At 40.0% G+C, this 20,089-nt stretch overlaps 2 protein-coding genes across 7 annotated transcripts in view; both read left to right on the top strand.

The window, feature by feature from the left end:
* The window catches only part of mboat2a (membrane bound O-acyltransferase domain containing 2a), a 46,741-nt gene extending 28,196 nt beyond the window's left edge, over positions 1–18,545 (top strand). For both annotated transcript variants that reach the window (XM_086274597.1, XM_086274596.1), the window contains 10 exons: positions 4,386–4,481; positions 6,739–6,794; positions 9,528–9,582; positions 10,812–10,998; positions 11,573–11,765; positions 12,352–12,455; positions 12,553–12,617; positions 12,890–13,022; positions 13,814–13,965; positions 15,523–18,545. In XM_086274597.1, coding sequence (XP_086130723.1) covers positions 4,386–4,481; positions 6,739–6,794; positions 9,528–9,582; positions 10,812–10,998; positions 11,573–11,765; positions 12,352–12,455; positions 12,553–12,617; positions 12,890–13,022; positions 13,814–13,965; positions 15,523–15,691 — 1,210 coding nt within the window. In that variant the 3' untranslated portion in view covers positions 15,692–18,545. The remainder of the gene's footprint in view (positions 1–4,385; positions 4,482–6,738; positions 6,795–9,527; positions 9,583–10,811; positions 10,999–11,572; positions 11,766–12,351; positions 12,456–12,552; positions 12,618–12,889; positions 13,023–13,813; positions 13,966–15,522) is intronic.
* Positions 18,546–18,843: 298 nt separating this feature from the next.
* Positions 18,844–20,089, top strand: part of kidins220a (kinase D-interacting substrate 220a) — a 46,207-nt gene continuing 44,961 nt past the window's right edge. For 2 of the 5 annotated variants that reach the window (XM_086273694.1, XM_086273690.1), the window contains exon 1: positions 18,844–19,007. The gene's annotated coding sequence lies outside the window, so the exon portion shown is untranslated. The remainder of the gene's footprint in view (positions 19,008–20,089) is intronic. The other 3 variants (XM_086273692.1, XM_086273696.1, XM_086273693.1) reach the window with 3 other exon arrangements.

Raw genomic sequence — 20,089 nt, 5'->3', positions numbered from 1 at the left:
AGAATTCAAGGTTATGAGTGCAGGTGTGAACATTGGATGTTTCCCCCTGGGAAGATCGCTCTAAATAGATACTAAGGAAATATTCATCACAACAGCTGCTCTCAGAAAGAAAAGGCTCCAAACCCAGTGACAGAATGGAAATGACAACTTTGGTTAACTAGATGAGTAACACGTTTTGACATGCATCACCCTTTGCAAGAGGTTCAACTCTTATTGTCCTTTGTAGCCCAGTGTTGTGTCTTTGCAGGTTGGTACATAAGCGCAGTCCACTCCCTCTTGCGGTAACACTTATGAAACCCTCACCTGCATTATATTTTTACATAACAAATTAGTTATTATCAGTCTAATAAGCTGAGATCGAGCTGGGGGTTTGTGCCAAGTGGCTGGACACGTCAGTCTGAACTTTAGATCGCAACCTTTGTTCTTTGAACTATTTCTAACATAGCAGCTTATGTAAACTTTAAAATATCTCAACACATAAAAGTGTGCCACTGGTAAAACGTTTACCTTAATGCCCTCTTTTCTTTTTTTAAAACTTGTCTGCAGTAATCAACCTAAGGAAATAATCTTTTGTCCCCTTTTAATGGAGGCTTGCAGTGAATTATTATAAAGCTAAATACACTATTTTTTTTTTCCACTGTGAAACTTCAAGCTGCCATGAAAACACTGAGGGCAAATCGACATATTCTCCAGTGTTTAAAAAAAAAAAAAAAAATGCCAATCCATAGTAGGGGACATAAATGACATCCTGGATTTCAGCTGCCATCTGTGACAGATGGGGAAATCTAACGAACCCATACACAACATACAGTGAGGAAGGTCAAGCATACAGGGAGCTCAGTATGACAGCTTTTTGGGTCTAAGTGTGGATCGAACCCAAGTCTGGCTGTAGTCTGACTAGAGGTGCTTTGTTTAGTTGTTGGCATCATATTTTGTACTATTCATCACGTGAGCTCCAGATCTCTTTCACTCCCAGCTCCCTGCTGTCTTTGACGGCTCACCTGTTGGATGTGGCAAATGACGGGGAATGTTCTAGATGCATTCCAACTTGCCTCGAGCGTGAACACAGCACTGCCTGCTGGTTGACGGCAAAGAGGGAGAACTGTGACATTGTTAGATATAGTGTAACTAATGAAAGAGGCTATCAGAGTAATGAAAGAGCCCACTTACAGGGATACTGGCAGTAAAAAAGAATTGTAACAAGTCAGACTTCTACAGAAATGAGAGAAAAACTGCTGTCTTGATGCAAATGTGTTGGTACCTGATCTTTATAGTTTTCAGCTTTTGAGCCTTAAAATGAGGTAATTGTATCTAATTGGCTCTTTTACAGCATGTAGCTACTTAAAGCTGTTTAATCAATTGGGTTGTTTTTCTTTATTTTATGTGTTTTTCTTTTCTTTTTCATTTGTTTTAGTGGCCTCAAGAGACATTTTCACACATGAGCTGTGGGCCTGAGCTATATGTGAGAACGCAATTTTCTACTTCAGTTTGATTTGATATCAAATGGTCTTTGCCCTGCCAGCTCCCTAGTTTGATGTCACCTTGAACCCTTGTGAGAATCGAGTATAGTCTAGAGAATTCACAGCCAGCCAAGAGCACTTAATGTATCCTTCCACCTGCACACTCTCTAACCAGGCAGCACCTTCACCTAAACCAAACAAATGACACATAAGTCTGGAACTTATGTGTCATTTGTTTGGGGAAAACATAAAGATAAAGAGATACTGGCATGATGCATATTCTCCCTGTGCTTGTAGGTTTCTACTGGATACTCTCACTTCCTCCCACAGTCCAAAGACATGCACAGTAATTGGTAACTCTAAATAGGGCGTAGGTGGATGCAAGCTAGGTAAAGCACTTAAGTGTGGAAAAGGCGAATATAGTGTAGCATGCATTGAGTGGTCATTAAGACCAAAAAGGGTCTGAATCCAAGTCTGTTGCATCCGTCTGTTCATGAAACCACTTTGCTACCCTTTAAACATCTGTAGCTCCAGTGCTAGCCAACAGAGTTAAGGAAATTTGATCTCTTTTTAAATTGACTGTAAATCTAAGGGTGACATTTGTATGAATTACTTCCTCAAATTTGCTTGGCCTGCTTTTAGTTTTCATTTCTGTATACACCGTGCACTGTATCCATACCTGCACCTCCAGTGTGGCTTGACCTGTCTACCGCTGTCCCACAGCGGGAGACCAGCCTGCTTTAGTCTCCAGGCTCCATCTGATGCCTTGAGTGGAAATGAAACACCCCCTTCTGAGCTGTAAATTACACAAATACAAATCAGGTGATGATAAGACAGGATCCCTGTTGGGCTCAGTACAAATATAGCCGGTCCTGCATATATAGTTCACATCCTCACTGATAAAATGTGGCTGCACACTTCTACTGCAGAGTGCTGATCCTGGCAAAATTAGGGTTTTTGATAAAGATTCTTTTTTTTTCTTTTGTGGAGTCAAAAGAAAAATTCCCTTTTGTGTTGCACTAAATCACTAAATGTGCACTTTCTGGCATACAGTCTAGTCTTTTTGTTAAAAGTGAGTGTAATTTCTGACAGTGCAACTGAACAATGTACCTCACTCCAACGCATCAGTAATATGTTTTAAGTGGGCTTTCTCCAGGTGCTCCTGCCGCCTCTCACGGATAATTGGTGATTTTTATCTCGGCTGTCAGTGTCAGAATAAGCGTTAGTAGTCATTCTCTTTGTGTCTGCTGTGTGATGGACTGGCGACCTCTTAACGATTTACCCCTCTTTTCCCCAGCTAGGACAGACTGCAGATGCAGATTTCAGTTTTTAATTCAATGCTGGATGACTGTTCAGGCAACAGTGACTTACCTCTTTCCCTGACAAACACTTGACGACCTCCGCTGCACCCATAATGACGAGTCATGACACCTCAGAATATATAATTAAAGATGTAGTTTGACCACCATCAAAAAATAGTTTCCAGGTTTTTCCAAGGATAACTTGACTCATTTTGTAAAACCCCGTATGGGGGCTCAATAAAATGTGTATATTTTCACCAGATCTGACGCATGTGCAACGATACACGGAGCAGATATAATAGGGCGTTCACACTTTCTTGGGGACAAACTAATCTACTCCTTGCAAGTTTTCAAGGGGTAAAGAGTTTTGTCATTACATAATTTCATTGCATTTGTTTCTTGCCACCGGTATTTACCAGCCAGTGTGACAGATAGCCCTCCAATATTTACTGACCAAATGCAGAGTCTTCCTACTAATCTACTGCTTAGTGGGTGTTAATTTTGGACCACGTATGAATGAAGCCTTGAGAAATATTATGTGAAAGCGTCTGACGGACAGAATATTGTCAATTTATGCAAGAGAATAATGAAACCAGCTTTGAAAAAGCTACAGGCAGCGGTGTGGGAATCTTAGCAACATTGCAAAGAGCCGTTTGGTCTCCTATATGTGCAGAATGCTGAAAGAATATTGTGTAAACTGCTTATACCCTCGGATGAGATGCCAAGTGTGGGCTGTATACAAATCTCTGAGAATAAAAAAGGACTACGCAGTGATTATCACCAGTTTACTGTGCTTTGTCTGTCTCCTCTAAGGGTTTTGTGATTAAGAGGAGTGTGCAATTGTAGTGTTTGATTGCTTCTAGAGAAATGGCTCTTGAAAGCTATACAAATGTTTCATACTGGAGAAGTACGAGTGCCTTCTTTTATTTTGTTTCATACGTGCTTGGCAGCAGATATCAGGTGACGTCTTGGATACAGTAGGCTGTGAGAAGCAAGAGGTCCCGTTGTAGCTTATCTCCAGCACAGCATTGTTGTAGCTGGTATGCTGTATTGCTTCTCAGAGAGGCACAATCCTCTTATTGTTGACAGCGGAGGGATGCTATCTGGCTAGCTTTGACTTGAGCTGACTCTGCAGCAGCTTTGTGTTAGACCCTTTAGCGCTGCTCTGTTTTTGGGCCTTGTCTTGAAAGGTCGTGTTGTCCTCCGTCTTCCCTCCCTGACAGAGATACATTGCTGGAGCCTTCTCTGCCCTTTTGTCCAGTTTACGACTCCCCCCCCCCCCGCCGCATAGTTCTGCCGTGTTCCTGAGGCCACTGCGTACTGTGCTGTGTTGGGGGAAAAAAAAAAATCTTTGTTCAACCACAGAGATCAAAACAAAGAGATGAAAGTTTATTTTTTTTCTCCCCAGAACTCTAAAATGAACTGTTTATGTTGCACATATCAAGGTGCTGGTCTGAAAAGCTCCTCGTTGCTATGTTGAATAGTTGAGAACAAGTCGTACCCAAGTTTCTTAGCGGTTTTTGTGTCTGACTTTTGTGACTACTACTTTATTTCTTTTTTTTAAATGTCACTTAAATGCAGATAAAATCTAATAATTTTTTTTCTCTGCTTCTTTTCTGTGTAGATACTGCTTCATTGTAACACTGGGCTATTTGATATTGTGTCAAATCACACGGGTCTACGTTTTTGACTACGGCATGTACTCTGCAGATTTCACAGGGTAAGCTAACACTAGAACTCTTTCATCCTCATTTTTCACATTTCTGAAACGAGCTATTTCGAATGCTTTCCTTTTAAGACCACGCTCCCTTTAAGCCCAGTTTGATTGGCTAGCCCTTGCATATACAGTGTGTTTAAAGATCAGGTGTGTGGGGCATCTGTGAACTGTATGCCTGAGCTGACCAAATTTTAAGAATAATCCCCTCTCTGTCCTCTCTAAAGTCTGAGGGAAACTGTGTGTTTTGAGTAGACTGAAGCCTGAACGTTTGGCTCACGGGGATTACTTGTGTGCTGACCTCAACATTTGAGACTTTGCCAAATGACAGAAAATGAGGCATAATCGGTGCACTTTTAAGATATTTTGGACCTTAATTTAACATTAAAGACCTTCAGTGATTGAGCTTGAATCCCAAATGGACTACAAATGACGCTAAAAGGAGAAGTCGTCGATAAGAATCGGCCGAATATTGGATGTGACTCGAGCTAAATGGATACAAGACTGAGTCCCACTGCTCATCTGTGTCCGCACGAGGACGTCGGCAGGGACTGCAGTTCCAAGTGGCTGGTTCCCATTTCTCCAGACAGTCTGACAGTTTGAGCACACAGCCCGCACTCCCAGCAGGTTGGGGGTGGCTAGTTACTAAGCAACCTAATGCAAAGCCATACTTCCTCTGTGAGATTTCACTCCTTCAGCTACATCTGTTGTCCCTCTGTTTTCGCTCAAAATGTCAAAATCACATGTTTTCTTAAATGTCATTGTACCTCCCACCCCAGCCAAATGTGCTTCGGAAAAAGGGAATTTTATTTAAGGCCAGTATTCAGATTTTGGACTATTTTGTTTCCTTACTATGTTTCTTTCGGGCTAATAGGGGAAACGTCTAAGATAGGTGTTTATTTAATTAGAGTAGTAGTGCATATTTATTGAGTTAATCCATTTTTTGCATATTACAAAAACATCTCCACACAAAAAATAATTGCCTCAGTGTAATCAATTAGGAAAGTTTTTTTTTTTCTTTTTCAAATATCTTGAGCCACATATCTCCACACTATATTTCAAAGATGACTAATATACAGTAAATACATTTTTTTCTTTAAGTCACTTAACACTGACCTATGAGTCATTCAGGCAGAAAAAAGACATACTCGTGTTGTGTCAACACATAACATACAACGCATTTTAAATTCTGGCTTTAGGCACTTTTTGCAGAAATACACAATTTCTTCCAATTTCTTTGCTGAATCTGCAAAAATGCTTGATGCCAAAAGATGAGACAGTTAGGCATAAAATAGTAGTTTTGCATCAATAAGGTGATTCCTAAAGAGCTATTAGCTGAAAACTTGAAATATTTTGGCATGGTGGTCAGTGTGTGCGTGGACAAGTGGAGGGCAAAACGTTGCAGGCCTAAAAAACCTATCAAGAAAGCTTGCCTAAGAGAATTTAGGTTTTATTAAAGAATAAAGGTGGTCTTATCAAATATCGACTTTCAGGCTGGTTAGTATTATACAAACTGTTTGTATTTAATATACTGCATTTCCATGAATCTCTGCAACTATTTCTCTTCTTACCAAAATATAAAGAAATGACATGTGGCTCAAGACTTTTGCACAGTACTATAGGTAAATAACGCCTCATTTACATATTTATCCGTAAAACGTGCAAGATAAAAAAAAAATAAAAATAAAAATAATTGGCTTAAGTCTCATAGTAACATCCCATAGTTGCAACTTTTACCCAATTGGCCTTTAAAGAGCAAATAATCTCTACCCTGTGGCTTATTCTTCCGTTTGTAGCTCAACTTCATGCCACCAGCAGCTTTCATGTATAAAATTAATCCAGAATGTGCTGATGCAAGCACCAGGAGAGGAGCTGTGTTTTTCTGAGTTCAGGCTTATACATATCCCGCACTGATAGAGAATATCATTAAGTCGGGATAAGGAGGGCTGACCAGCACAGAACTGGAGAAAAAAACAACAACAGGAAGTTTAATAAAGGCTGCCGTTATCCTGGAGGAAACTAGCCATTGTGAAGATACTACCACTCAGTGTTTGCACTGTTATTGGAAGATTCCACATAAAATATCAAACAATAGTTGCTAAATGAATATGGGATAGCAGCCAGGCAGGAAAACTCAGGACAAAGGTTTAGTGCATGAGGAAATGTATGTATCCTAAAGTCAGAACACTGAGACTTAAATGTGCTGCGTGTTTGTTTTTTGGTCTGTTTGGTTTTTTTTTTTTAATGTTTACTCTGTCTTTAGGCCCATGATGGTTATCACACAGAAGATCACCAGCATGGCATTTGAAATCCATGATGGTAAGGACAAGTGTCGTTAAAGCCCGTGTGTCTCCAGTGTAGTGTGCGTGCGTGTGTGTGCATACTTTGAAAAAAAGAAGTAGCAGATGTGACAGAAGTGAAAATGTCAGTTCAATTCTCTTTGGAGTGTGAAAACAGATCAGATGGCCACATTTCTGAGCCAGTTGTCAGTTCCTACAGTGGGCTACTGAACCAGAAGGAGAGCATAAACATAGTTATATAATGGAGCAATGACCAACTTTGCATTGTTTTTTTTCCCCCTTCTCAACCGTTAAGACTTTCTTTAATCCCAAATCTAATTAAACTAGACTTTGTGCTTTTGTGCTGTCCAAAAAGTCAAGTCAAGTCAAGACAAGACATGTGATGGAACAGTCCCGTGTTACATTGTGACATACTGCAGAGCCTGTGATTATTTCTTTGTTCTTTTTTAAGGTAACACAACTTTTAGTGGACGTGCAAAAGTCCAATTTGTCTCCCTGTGGCTGACCTGCATTTGACTCTCCCTCCACTCCTGGAACAAATAGAGACTTTGCTGATATAATTGAAACACCACATGTGCCAATGAGGAGTAAATAAAGATCCAGAAGTGAAATCATGTTTAAAATAGGAACACCTAACCGAGTATCAGAGAGGTACTCACAGCTGTTTAGCGCCCACTTGGTGGCTTAAGTCACCTCAGTGTACTGACTGAACACAGTCATCAGTCTAATGACAATTTGGATGATGTTTACTTGAATAGTGTGATATAAGGATTTTAACTGCTTCTCTTTGCAATTATGCCAAATGCATTGGTGTCACTGGATGATTTTGCAAAGTCTCACAGGAGTACATGTTTTCTGGAGATTTCACTGTATTTTGTAAGAAGCCAAATCATTAAGAACAAGATGTAACATGTGAGTGGCATGGACAAAATCAACAGGTTGGGCAACCAGAGTTTTGAATCATCATCACTTTTACAGAACTTCTTACTGACAATGCATTTCCCATGGCCTGCAATGCAACAATGAACTGAGCTGGTTAAGCCAAGGAGCTGTACCAGCATGTTTTTATTTTAAGTTTTTGCAAACATTTTCACAAAATTCTTTACATACGGCTTAAAAATTTGGATGTCTTTTACTCTTGGTAGCTATGCAGTAACGCTGTTAAGTCCAGTCCACTGAGATAAAATGGCCCATGAATTAAATGATTTTTGACACCCCTGGTCTAATAAGTGGCCATGAACGAAGTGCCGCATCCTGATTACTTGCCCAATATTTATTGTCTCCCTTTGTTAGAATACATGTGTCGATGGCACAGTTTACAGTCTCAGAGGTCAATATTTAATTTGAGTTTTAAATTGAGTCAGAGGGTTAAATTGTGGCCCGAGGAACAGGAAAGTTTAACTAAATATTAGCTTGCACAACAGGCATATAATCTCATAGTATAATGAATTGCATAGCCACTGGTCTTCATAACAAAGAGCAGACTGCAAAGTGGAACAGCCAGTGTTAGGCGATGAGGTTATGCACACACAACACCCTGTTTGCTCTGTTGCATCATCTTTTCTTTACACCCTTTGCTTTTGCTCTCCGTCACTCACTGTCCTCTGCTAACTCAGCTGTGATTGATATTGTATTGAATTTTTAAACAACATAATAGCTTAATGAATGTGAAATGGGGACAAGGGGTGACGGTATCTTAAAAAACAAGCACTGAATAGAGAGATGAGAATGTAAGAATGAATATTTAGGATCAGGTAACAAAGGATCAGGTGTGTGTGAGCCATAAATTTCCATGTAACGGTCGTTAATATTGTAAAGAAATCGTTCCTGTAGCAAGTGATATTGTTGTGTCCCGCTCAGCTATATGCTGCCAGCCAGGAAGGAAAATTTACCAGCCTGCGATTGATGGAGCATAAGTTAATTTCCACTGTTAGACAGGTGGTCTCCTTACCAACATGATGGTGGTCTGAACCCATTCTATACCTATTCTGTGAGCGTACATTGAACTCATCATCACTTCCAAGAAACTGGTTTGCGATGACTTGAGCTTTGTGGCATCAGGGCATGTTACCAGCCATCAAAAGATGGGTACTGTGCTCACAGGGTCAGCAACAATACTCAGGTAGGCTGTGGCGCTTAAGCAAATCAAGACCAGGAAATGTATTTTCCAGTCTTCTATTATGGTGATCCCATGTGAATTGTCACCTCAAGTTCCTGTTCCTTTCCTGTAGATTAGATATTTGCCTTAAGAACCAGTCAATCAGGTTTTCCTAATAAAGTGGCCGATGAGCATAAATGAAGAGGGAATTGTGTTATTAAGGAAGGCCAGGGCTGCGGACAAAAACAAATAAAAAAGGGGATTTACGCGCCTGCAACTTTCTGGATAAAGCCGTGAAGCGATGTCCAAAAGTTTGCAGTTTAGGGCAGCCTCATAGGATGTGAGGTTATACACCCTGGTCAGGCCCTGTGTAGCACCTACGCTAACTTGTACAATTAACGCTGCAGAATCTATGGTACAAAATGTTTTGTTGATAGTTTTAAATGGTATTAAGCTGCTGTGGCAGGAGTGTAATCCATTTCAATCCATATCTTGTTGACAGAATAAAGAGCTAAAATAGCATAGTGTATTAGAAAAATGCTTGTGACCCTTAACAAGCTTAAAATAATGCGTGTGTGTGTGTGTGTGTGTGTGTGTTGTGAAGCTGTTATGCATGTCACCTGTTGGCATTGAAGTGTCTCTCTACATTTGTAGGTTTGACCAAGCGAGAAGGGCAGCTGACTCCCGGTCAGAAATACTTTGCTATCAGGTATGTGACTCAGGTATGTTTTTGATGCTTCAAATGATGAGTTCACTGAATCAAGTGGAATTAAAAAGCTGCTGTGATTTTTAAATTGGCATTCAGTCTGAGAGCAATGATCCTCTTTTCTTTAATAAAGGCGTTATTGCTTTCTGCATAGGCAATCGCCACACTGCCCTCCCCTTTCAGTCTCTCTGGCGCTGTCAAGCAGTTGTTAGGCACTCTGTATCTAGGAAACAACACATTGACTACTCTCTGGTGACTTGTACTGTGGGAATGCCTATCCCCTCCATCTATCCTGCTGTATAACTGACCCCCCCCCCCCCCCCCCCCCCCCTCCAGAGCAGGTCAGCCACTAATCAGAAGGTCGGTGGTTCGATCCCAGGCTGCCTCCTGGCTGCATGCCAAATATCCTTGGGCAAGATACTAACCCCATGTTTGCCTACTGGTGGTGGTCAGAGGGCCTGGTGGCGCCTGTGTCCGGCAGCCTCGCCTCTGTCAGTGCGCCCCAGGGCAGCTGTGGCTACAATGTAGCTTGCTATCGCCAGTGTGTGAATGTGTGTGTGAATGGGTGAATGACTGAATGTAGTGTAAAGCGCTTTGGGGTCCTATGGACTAGAAAAGCGCTATACAAATGCAGGCCATTTGTCATTCCTATTGGAGACCATAATGCAGCAAAAACAAAAGTAAAAGTAGTTGTTTAGAAACAGGTAGTTTATATTTGTCAAAAAGGTTAGAAAAGACTAGCCAATAAAAAGAACAGAATAGAAAAAAATGCACAGCAAAGAATAACACATATTTTACATGTGAATCTTACACAAACCAGCCTAGATGGTTATAAAACCGAGCAAACATAGTGATCACTAGAAGACCTACTCATTGTAGCTTTAAGGCCCTAGACATCACAATCCTTCGCTGGGCTACTCTGAGTCAGCCGCTTACTCTGAAATGGCTGCTGGGAAGGACATCCCGCATGTTCCAGCAGTCAGACTGTGCTTCACCTAGCAGATGAAATTTAAATAGGAAAAACTAGGAGAAAAAAAAGTCTCCAGGGTCAGTCGAGATTCTCCATCTTTGCTTGGACCGTTCAGTCGAATAAATCCTACTTCTTCTCAGTCGATATGGACAATACTGCTCTAAGGCATTATAACATGGGTTTAGTCACTCATATATGTTTGGTCTGGTTTCTGTAATGAATGGATGAATATTTTCTAATGTTCAATCCCTGTCTCCTCAAGTCGTATGCCCAGTTTGTTGGAATACTTGAGCTACAACTGTAACTTCATGGGGATCCTGGCAGGGCCAACCTGCTCCTACAACGACTACAAGGCCTTCATTGAAGGAACGTGCTACCAGCCGCGGCACCAGGAGAACGCCAACGGCAAGGAGAATGGAAAGTACAAGCAAACCGAACCCTCGCCCAAGGTACAAAGCACATTAGTGGACACAGTTAAGTTCCATTTAGATTGGTTAGGCAGATGAGCCTAACGGTCAATACAAAATTGCAGTTTTTACTTGACAGAAGGTACTATCTTGAATCTTGAATGCACATAACTGTGATGTAAAATTGCACATTTCGATAAAAGGCCCAAAGTGGAGCAGTCCTAAGAATAATATATTGCCATACATATACAGGGTTTTGATTTGCGTGACAGAAACTGGGACATTACTGGGAATGTGTGACGCAAATATCGAAACCTCAAGGTTTTTCATATATTCTTGATGCATAATGCATTAATAATTTAACGACAGTCCAAGATTAGCGTTTGTGTTTAAGTGTTTCATAAAAGAAAGGAACAAAGTGAAAACAGATGTTGCTAAATATAAAACATGAAAGGATTCTCAAGGACTTGATTTACCTTCCAATCAGCTTAACCGGGTTTCTGTAGAATAACATCACCTCTCGTCATGTTGCCAGCGTTCGTTTTTGAATATAATAGAGTGCACCGAGTTTAATTGGATTGCTTAATTGCTTTTATTGTCTCCCACCTTTGTCCAGAATGATGTCATCTCCAAGCTGTGTACCTGTGCTATCTCGCTGGCCGTCTATCTGTCCCTCTACAAGCTACTCCCAGTGGAGCGCTCGATAGACGACGACTTTGTAAACTCCACACCCTTCCATCTCCAGGTTGTCTACCTTTACTTGGCAATGCTGGCGCTGAGGCCAAAGTACTACTTTGTCTGGACGCTCGGTGAGTTTGACTTGGCTTTCTTATCAGTGAATAACACATTTCCTCCCATAAATGTGTTATTCAGAGATTTGAATCTGTCATTTGAATGTTTACAAATAAAATCTGTATATTCTGATTTTATGCAGATTTTAAACATTTGCATAAACACTGTATATCCTTATGCTGGAAAGGAAACAGTCTTTAAATAACATGTGTAACGTGCACAAAATGTTAGGAAGAGCTGGGACAGGAGAGGGAGGAAATACCTTATGCCTACTGGCATTCAAATTTTCAAATTTGGTGATAAGCTGGACAGTCTGATGAAATGTGTGTCTATAAGTGTTACTAAGATCATATTGCTCAACCCCACTGCCTCTTTAAGTTTTATAATTGAACTTGTCTATGTGAAATGCAACCTCAAGATATTTTTTGAGGTAACAGTGCCATCTAGTGGTGAAGATCTAGTGGTGTCGCGCTTAATTTTAGACAAACGCATCCAAGGCTCCATTTGTTTCCGTCACTACTTTACAAACTGCAGGGAGGGAAGCTCTTGTCATTCTTTACTGTAGTCGCTCTACTCTGAAGCCCATGTACCTCTGTCCCGCAGCTGATGCTATCAACAATGCTGCCGGATTCGGCTTCAACGGATACAACAAAGATGGCTCCCCACAGTGGGATCTGATATCAAATCTCAGAATTCTGGACATTGAGGTCTGGATCTTTGTTCTCATTTTATTATTTTGTATCCAGATAAAGCTACTTTTTATGTAAAGCCTGAAAGAATATTTTTTTCTGTATTCGTTTTCAGTTCGCCACCAGTTTCAAGTTGTTCCTAGACAATTGGAACATTCAAACAGCTCTTTGGCTTAAGAGGTAAGAGCATTTCTGTTATAATGCTGTAGCTTTCTTAGTCTGCAAGAGAACAAGTTGTGCATGTATATTGTCCTTGACACATAAGCAAAAATGTTTGCTTGATACCTGCATCATTTATGTGGAGACATTTTACAGAACCTATAATCTGAAGCATTTGTATTTGATGCAGTGAACTTAAATTAGACAGTTTTGCCCATTTATGAGATTTTGATTCATTGGTCTCCACTTTTTTGGACTGAGCGCTAGATGTACGCGTTATGTTTTCTTCTCAGGGTGTGCTACGAGCGCTGTCCCATTAACCCCACTGCTGCCACCTTCCTGCTGTCAGCCATGTGGCACGGGGTGTACCCTGGCTACTATCTGACCTTCCTTACTGGCATCGGCATGACCATGGCTGCACGTGCAGTGAGTACACGCAGTGCACACTGTTCAATTGATGAAAAGCTTCTGAATTTGCATATTACTTACTTTCAAAAAACTTGCATTAAAATTTTGCTACAAAAATTGATTTGTTTGCCACCGCCATACTAGACTTTAAGACCTCTATAGATTTACCACAGCTACTTAACAGACCAACGAACACACAACAAAATCACTTAATGGATTGCAAGTGGATAATAATGAAGTAGTGTGCCACTTGAACCTCATTTTGAGCGTGAGGCCATTACCACTAATCTCAGCAAAGCCAGACATCTTCATTCCAGTTATGTCAAAAGAGGAGACAGGAGGAGATTTATGCAGAGACAGTGGACTGATAGTACACTAGGAATGCATTAAATCTCTGGATAAAAGAGATAAAATGCAGAAACGGTCAATTTTGTGTGCGGGGCAGTGAGTTGTGAGTTTCTGCAGCGACTGTATCCTTCTTTATCTGAAGGAAGACAAGCAGAGCATTGACCTAGTTATGCCAACTTCTGGCCTTTGCCACACAAAGCTGTTTCAGAGATAGATTCCTCCTAAGATCTACGAGGGACAGAAAGAGACGGCGCAAAAGAAAGATGGGCAGATAATGAGTGGAAGCCGACAGTAATCCCTGCTGTCATGTGGAGATTTTTGGAACTAGGTCAGTTAGCTCAACTTTAGTCTATCGTACGGAAGAGTGGGTAGAGTATAATTCGAACTTTACAGCTTCATTTACCTAAAATGTTTAAATTGACAAGTTGAACTTGCAGTAAGAAAAATACTTTCTCTTTCAGGTAAGGCACAACATCAGGCCGTACTTCCTGGTGTCTGACTCATACAAGGGCATCTATGATGTGATCACGTGGGCATGGACTCAGGTGGCCATTAGTTATACAGTGGCGCCATTTGTGCTACTTGCAGTAGGACCCTCACTCAAGTTCTACAGGTACGTCTATGAGCTTCTTATACACTGTGGAGTAGGAGACACAATGTCAGCCTTTCTTATTTAAAAAAAATACATTCATTTTGCAAGCAATTCTGTTGTGTGAGATTACCGTGGTATTGTAGCAAACTTAAACTTTATTATTGTTGTAGTATTAAAAATGTAAATGAAATCGTTGCCCGTAGTGTTGAAATTTACATGTTTTTATTAGCCTGTCAGGCGGTAATGGTTAACGAGACAGCTTTATGATTGAAGGATGAGGAGGAAATAAAACAAGTGACCTTAACATTGACCAGTCGCTGCAAAGAAATTACGATCCAAACATCAACAACAGCTGCTAGAAAGGCAGTAAAGAACAGACACTGTAGTAGTGATGTGCGAATCATGAATGAATCGTTCAATACTCGAGAATCACTTTACTGACTCGTGACTCATGATTCACAAGCCCAACTGACACACTGACTCATCCCTGTTGCTATTAGCAAACTAATTTCATTAGTAGAAATATATCTAGCTTATAATTAAAATTGTGTGGGGGGAAAAAAACAACAGCCAGTTTCTTAACAAAAACATTTCTGCTCTGAACTGGAAGAAAAAACCCTGAGTCACATCAAGACAATAGCTCCTCAGTTCACAGTAGCATCGCTCTGCTAGCATGCTAACAGCACATTTGAGTTACTCGCCCCCTCCCTCTGTGCTGAATCATAGCATGAACGAATCACTCACTCACCCCCTCCCTCCTTGCTCACAGCTTCGTCTTCTTCTTCTTGGTTTCTTAATGTTAAGAAACATTACTGAGCTGCAAATGTCATAAACCCATAATTTATTCACAATAGAGTACAGAATGGTAAATGGCCTGCATTTGTATAGCGCTTTACTCAGTCCCTAAGGACCCCAAAGTGCTTCACACTACATTCAGTCATTCACCCATTCACACACACATTCACACACACTGGTGATTGCAAGCTACATTGTAGCCACTGACAGAGGCGAGGCTGCCGGACACTGGCGCCACCGGGCCCTCTGACCACCACCAGTAGGCAAACATGGGGTTAGTATCTTGCCCAAGGATATTTGGCATGCAGCCAGGAGGCAGCCTGGGATCGAACCACCGACCTTCTGATTAGTGGCTGACCTGCTCTGCCACCTGAGCTATAGCCACCCACAGAAAACATATCAAATGTTTAAACTGAGAAAATGTACCATTTTTAAGAAAAATATTAGTTTGTTTTCAATTTGATGGCAGCAACATTTCTCAAAAAAATTGGTAGAGCCATGTCTTGTAGCAGTCTATGAATATCCTGGAACTGAGGAGAGCCGGGCTGGACTTTTGGGAGAAGATTGTCTCATTTTTCAGTCCCGGGTCTTAATTTTTGTATTTTATGTCTGTGATGCGCCAGATGTTTTCTGTTGATGAAAGGTCTGACTGCAGGCAAGCTAAACTGGCTTGTTTGTTTGTTTGTTTGTTTGTTTACTACAAAGTCATGTTGTCAAACATGTGCAGTATGCAGTTTACTGTTGTCTTGTTAACAACATTCTCTCTCATTGATGTTTTCGCAGGACTTGGTACTTTGGGTTACATCTTCTATGTCTGCTGGTGGTCCTGGCCCTACCTGTCAAGTCGAAACGCCGGCAGGCCAAAGAGCAGCAGGACGACCTCCAGAAGGACAACCAGACAGATCACAACAGCACAGACAACAACTGCAACCAGAAAGAAAAGACCACATGAGGGTCGGGACGGTGACGCGCCGCCCCTTCAGCAGCAGAAACACTGAGACGAACTATAAACTACTGAGACCTGGAGTGTGTTGAGTCCGTTTACCTGACAAAGAACCAAATATCTCCTATCAGACAGAAAACACAAGTCTACATCCTGGCAAAAACTTCCAGTAGCAAGGCTGACAGCAATCACACTTCTGACATGGATACAAGACCAAGGTGAAGAAATGGCCAAGGTGTAAACTAATGAGCGGTAGTGGTTACTTTACAATACATTAGTGAAAACGAACACCTCCAAGCTGCCTTAAACCCTCTATGTACTTTGAAGGTGAAATAACAGTTTGAATGGCACGCTGCAGGAACCTAAATGCAGTTACACCAGTGTGGTTTCATGTAAGGTAAACAGATTTAAAGCGCAGTATGTGGAGGGTTTTTGTCATTGTCTGGGTACAAGCCTCTGTTAGGTGGCAACAGAAAACCGTGTACATGTAAAAGAAACATAACCTTTATCATCAGCTGCCAATTTCAAACAGGCCTTAGGATCCTCAACATATTGTTTGATTTCTATGTCTTTTTTTTTTTTTTTTTTTAAATCTCTATTCCAGAAGAATTCACATCGTGTGTGTTTTGTACTTAGATGTTTGAGATGACACTAATTGAAATCCATTCTGAATGCTCTTTTGTTTTTTGTGGGATGACTTGACTATGCCTGAAAGAGAGAATCTCAAAGTGGAATTCAGATCTCATTCCTCTCCAGTCTAAAAGATTTAATAACTGGATATCTTTTTATATTTTTCATATCTGCTGCTTTTTTTTTTTTTTTTTTTTTTTTTTTGTTGGGCAAAGAAGACTCATCTGATAAATGTGTGTTTCAAAGGGAGTTTGTTTACCCTATGGTAACTTAGAATACCTTTTAAGGCTTGTTGACTTGGGGTTCAGAATTATTATTATTTTTAAATTTCTGCTGATATTTGTCTCATGACAGGTTTCCTCTGTGTTCAGTTGTTAAAACAAGTCTCCAAAATGATTTTAATTAACAGAATTCCTACAGAATTTACATCCTTCTTGAGTTATTTGTGCAGTAATTGTCTTAAGTCCTACAAACGCAACAGAAATCTAATCAGATCACCGCACTGACTTAGAAATAAAGTGTCAAATGGTCCATGCACAGTGCATAAAAGCACATAAAGAAACCAGTTACAGTTATATATGTACGTGACTTTATAGTATTGTACAAATTTCAAACACATAAGTCAGCTGTTGTGGTAAATGGTCTTATTTCATATTGTGTGCACTTAATGTTAGCCTAGGGGATGTTTCAGCATTTGCTGTATGGTGTTCCTGTTTCCTCATGTTGTTTTGGTCCGTGGCTCGCCTTATTAGCCTTCTAGAGTCCCTCAGTTGGACCTTATAACAGCGACTGCTGTGATATTTTTCTGAAATCATTAGATCGGATTAATGAATGATGTAGTTAATGAAAACATGGTGCAGAGAGGACCTTTTACAAGGCACCTCGCTGCTCTTTGAATAATAGTGACACATAAATGTACCTGTAAGAGCAAGATATAATCTTGGGATTTCAAAGCCCACAACATCACTTTGAAATTATGCTTCCTTTTTTTTTTTTCTTTTTCCAAAAATCATTCTCAATAATTTAAGTTAAACTGATGCATTTGTTTCCTGTAAAGTAGTAACAAAGCAGCAGAGATGAGTTGGGGATTTTTCTTTCTTTTTTTTTTTGGTTTTTAAGACTAAGATAACACTCGCATTTTCCTGCCATAACTTTGTGTGTGTGTACCAGTATTCATGTGACCCGTTGATGTGAACTCGACTTCACTATATTTGTAGCCTGGGCCCTGTGTAGGTGAGAGCGGCCCACCCAAGGGGAAAGGGATGTCATTGTTCAAAAACATAGCGATTATTGCACTGCATGGCCACCCAAACCAGCAGATCAATGCAAACTGCTCCATATGTCCAAAGTGCCAAATCATAAATGGCGCATTTTGGGTTTTTTTTTCTTTTGTGTATAAGTGGGCCTGCGTGTGTGCGTGTGCGTGCCTGTGGAACATATTGGTTATTTTTGTGTCAGAAGGAAATTTATTGAAAGATTTGTATAACAGTACATTACAATTCTGATTTATGTGGGGGAATAAAGAGAACTTATTTTTAAACACTAACACTGCCATTATGTCATAAATGATTTGTTTTTGTCCTGTTAAAAAAAAACGAAGTAATTTGTTTTTAAATGAATGCAAACACTAGTACAAAAGGGCTTTAGCTGCATATATCACATGTGCATATAACATTAACCTCCTAGGACCTGCCGTCCACATATGTGGACATTACATCATGGGTTATTTAGACCAAAATACACAATTTTGCTCTACAAGGGTCTAATATCCACTTACGAGGACATTATACTGCTACTGTTCTATCAAAATTAGTTTTTTCTTAAAAACAAAAATAAATAAAATCTGGTAATTCTTTGTTTTTACATTCATTGGGCCCCAATGTGACCAAATATCAAAGAGAAATTAAAAAAGCATGTCGTGGAAGAGTTCAGGTCTTAGGAGGTTAAGATTCTTGCATGTTAAAGAGAAACACGAGTAGAATCATTAAAATATATTAAAACATATTTATCAATTGGGTTTTTATCTTTTATTGATTTTTGTCTCTTTTTTTTTTTTTTTTTTAAACAATACTTGACTTGTGTGGATATATCCTTCATCCACCCAAAGTCAAAAAAATGGGGCAAACAAAAGGAATTGGCCTTATTTTCTGCTTTGTAGTGTAACAAAATTGCCATCATCATTAGATTATCCATCTACTGCTCCATGCACATCATAATGGGAATTGAGTACAAATTGGGGGGAGTATCCAGATGCTTTACTCAGGTTCAGCATTTATATTATACTTTAATAGGCGACCAAAGAAAAAGCTAAATATTTTGCTTTATATCAACAGAATTGCCTAAAAGCAACGCACAGCATGTAAGCTTTGTGCTTAAAGCTTATTTTAACTACTTGTTGAATTCAGAAAAATATTTTGTTGTGTTTTTAAACTCAGAACCTATAAAGTTACTGTTAAAACTGTAAAATTAATGTCGTACAGTAAAAACAAATCCCACCTCCCCGCTTTTTTCCCCCTGTTAGTTTTCTTGCCACATGTTACCCTGCTGTACTCTTGGGTGCGAGGAGGTGGAGTCTTACTGTAGCAGGTCGAGGCTCCTCTGTCAAATAGAAGCAAAGATATTATGGCTTAAAAAACGAAGACTTTGTGACTGGATTATCTGGACCGGAATTAAAATACAGAGCAACCCAGCGTAGGTAAGACTACTTTAAAAAATTGTTGGTGTACTTTTCTCCAGCTTTTTAGAGGAGATAAAAAAAATAAATAAAAATGTAGGGACCTGTTGGAAAGCTAACGCTAGCCTGTTAGCCCGTTTCCAGGTTTGGCTAGCTTGTGTTTTCAAGTTGCTTCCTAGTGATAGTGAACGGGAAGTCGCTGCTGTGTTTGCAATATCGTGTTTGCAAAAGACCTTTGTCAAGACACCGGAATAACCGAGCCACACTATTTCTAAACCTTTCTTCGCCTCGTCACATTTAAAGCCATCTGATTATATGCGCGTCATACAGATGTTCTTTTTTTAAGAGTCATGGGGGTCAGAGCAGTGAACGCACCATAGACTTGGTGACTTTATATTATACACCGTATCAACATCGTTTAAATGGCACGATGTTGATACGGTGTTTTGCCTGTCAGTTTTTTGTGTCCATGAACTTTGTGCACGTTGCAAAGCCCACAGCCAAGCAGTTTAAGACTCTGTGTGTATCAAAAACATGAGACAGTTTTTGCTTATCCATATGACATTAGCAGACCCTAGTATGCATAAGGGAACTGAATCCTCAGCAGTTTCATACCCACATGACTGGTCATAAAAAGCTGACAGGTTAAATTTAGAGACCCTATCCAGTGTTGCTTAGTTCCCTTCTAACATTTGAATGCGTTCAGATAACCAAACAGCTGACGTGGAGTTTTATTTGATGGTTTGTGATGTTAGCTAGTGCTCTGTGTTTTTATATAAACACTATAAATGTCATGTTTATGTCAGTTTTCCAGCTGGAAACAAAGAGAATTGGGTTGCAAGTAACAAGTGTTTTCATTACTGATTAGAATTTATTATTTTCTTGGTCGATTTGACTTTTGGACATTAAAATGCCAGAAAACCGAACTTCTAAAGCCAGTTTCTTGTTTTGTCAGGGCAGCAACACAATTTATTTGATAAATTGTCACATTTAAGAATGGGTTAGAAAATAACTTGCAGTGATCGACTGATTTATTTGGTAATCCTTTGTTTTTCTTTATTTTTGTATCCAGAATCCTGTGTGTAGATCATTTTTATAGCACT

This window comes from Aulonocara sp. 'chitande type north' Nkhata Bay, linkage group LG19 (assembly GCF_057382095.1).
Source record: "Aulonocara sp. 'chitande type north' Nkhata Bay isolate Kocher_YH1m ecotype deep benthic linkage group LG19, A_spYH_male_GT1.1, whole genome shotgun sequence".
NCBI classification, from domain to species: domain Eukaryota; kingdom Metazoa; phylum Chordata; class Actinopteri; order Cichliformes; family Cichlidae; genus Aulonocara; species Aulonocara sp. 'chitande type north' Nkhata Bay.
This window is presented reverse-complemented; position numbering and strand designations above follow the sequence as displayed.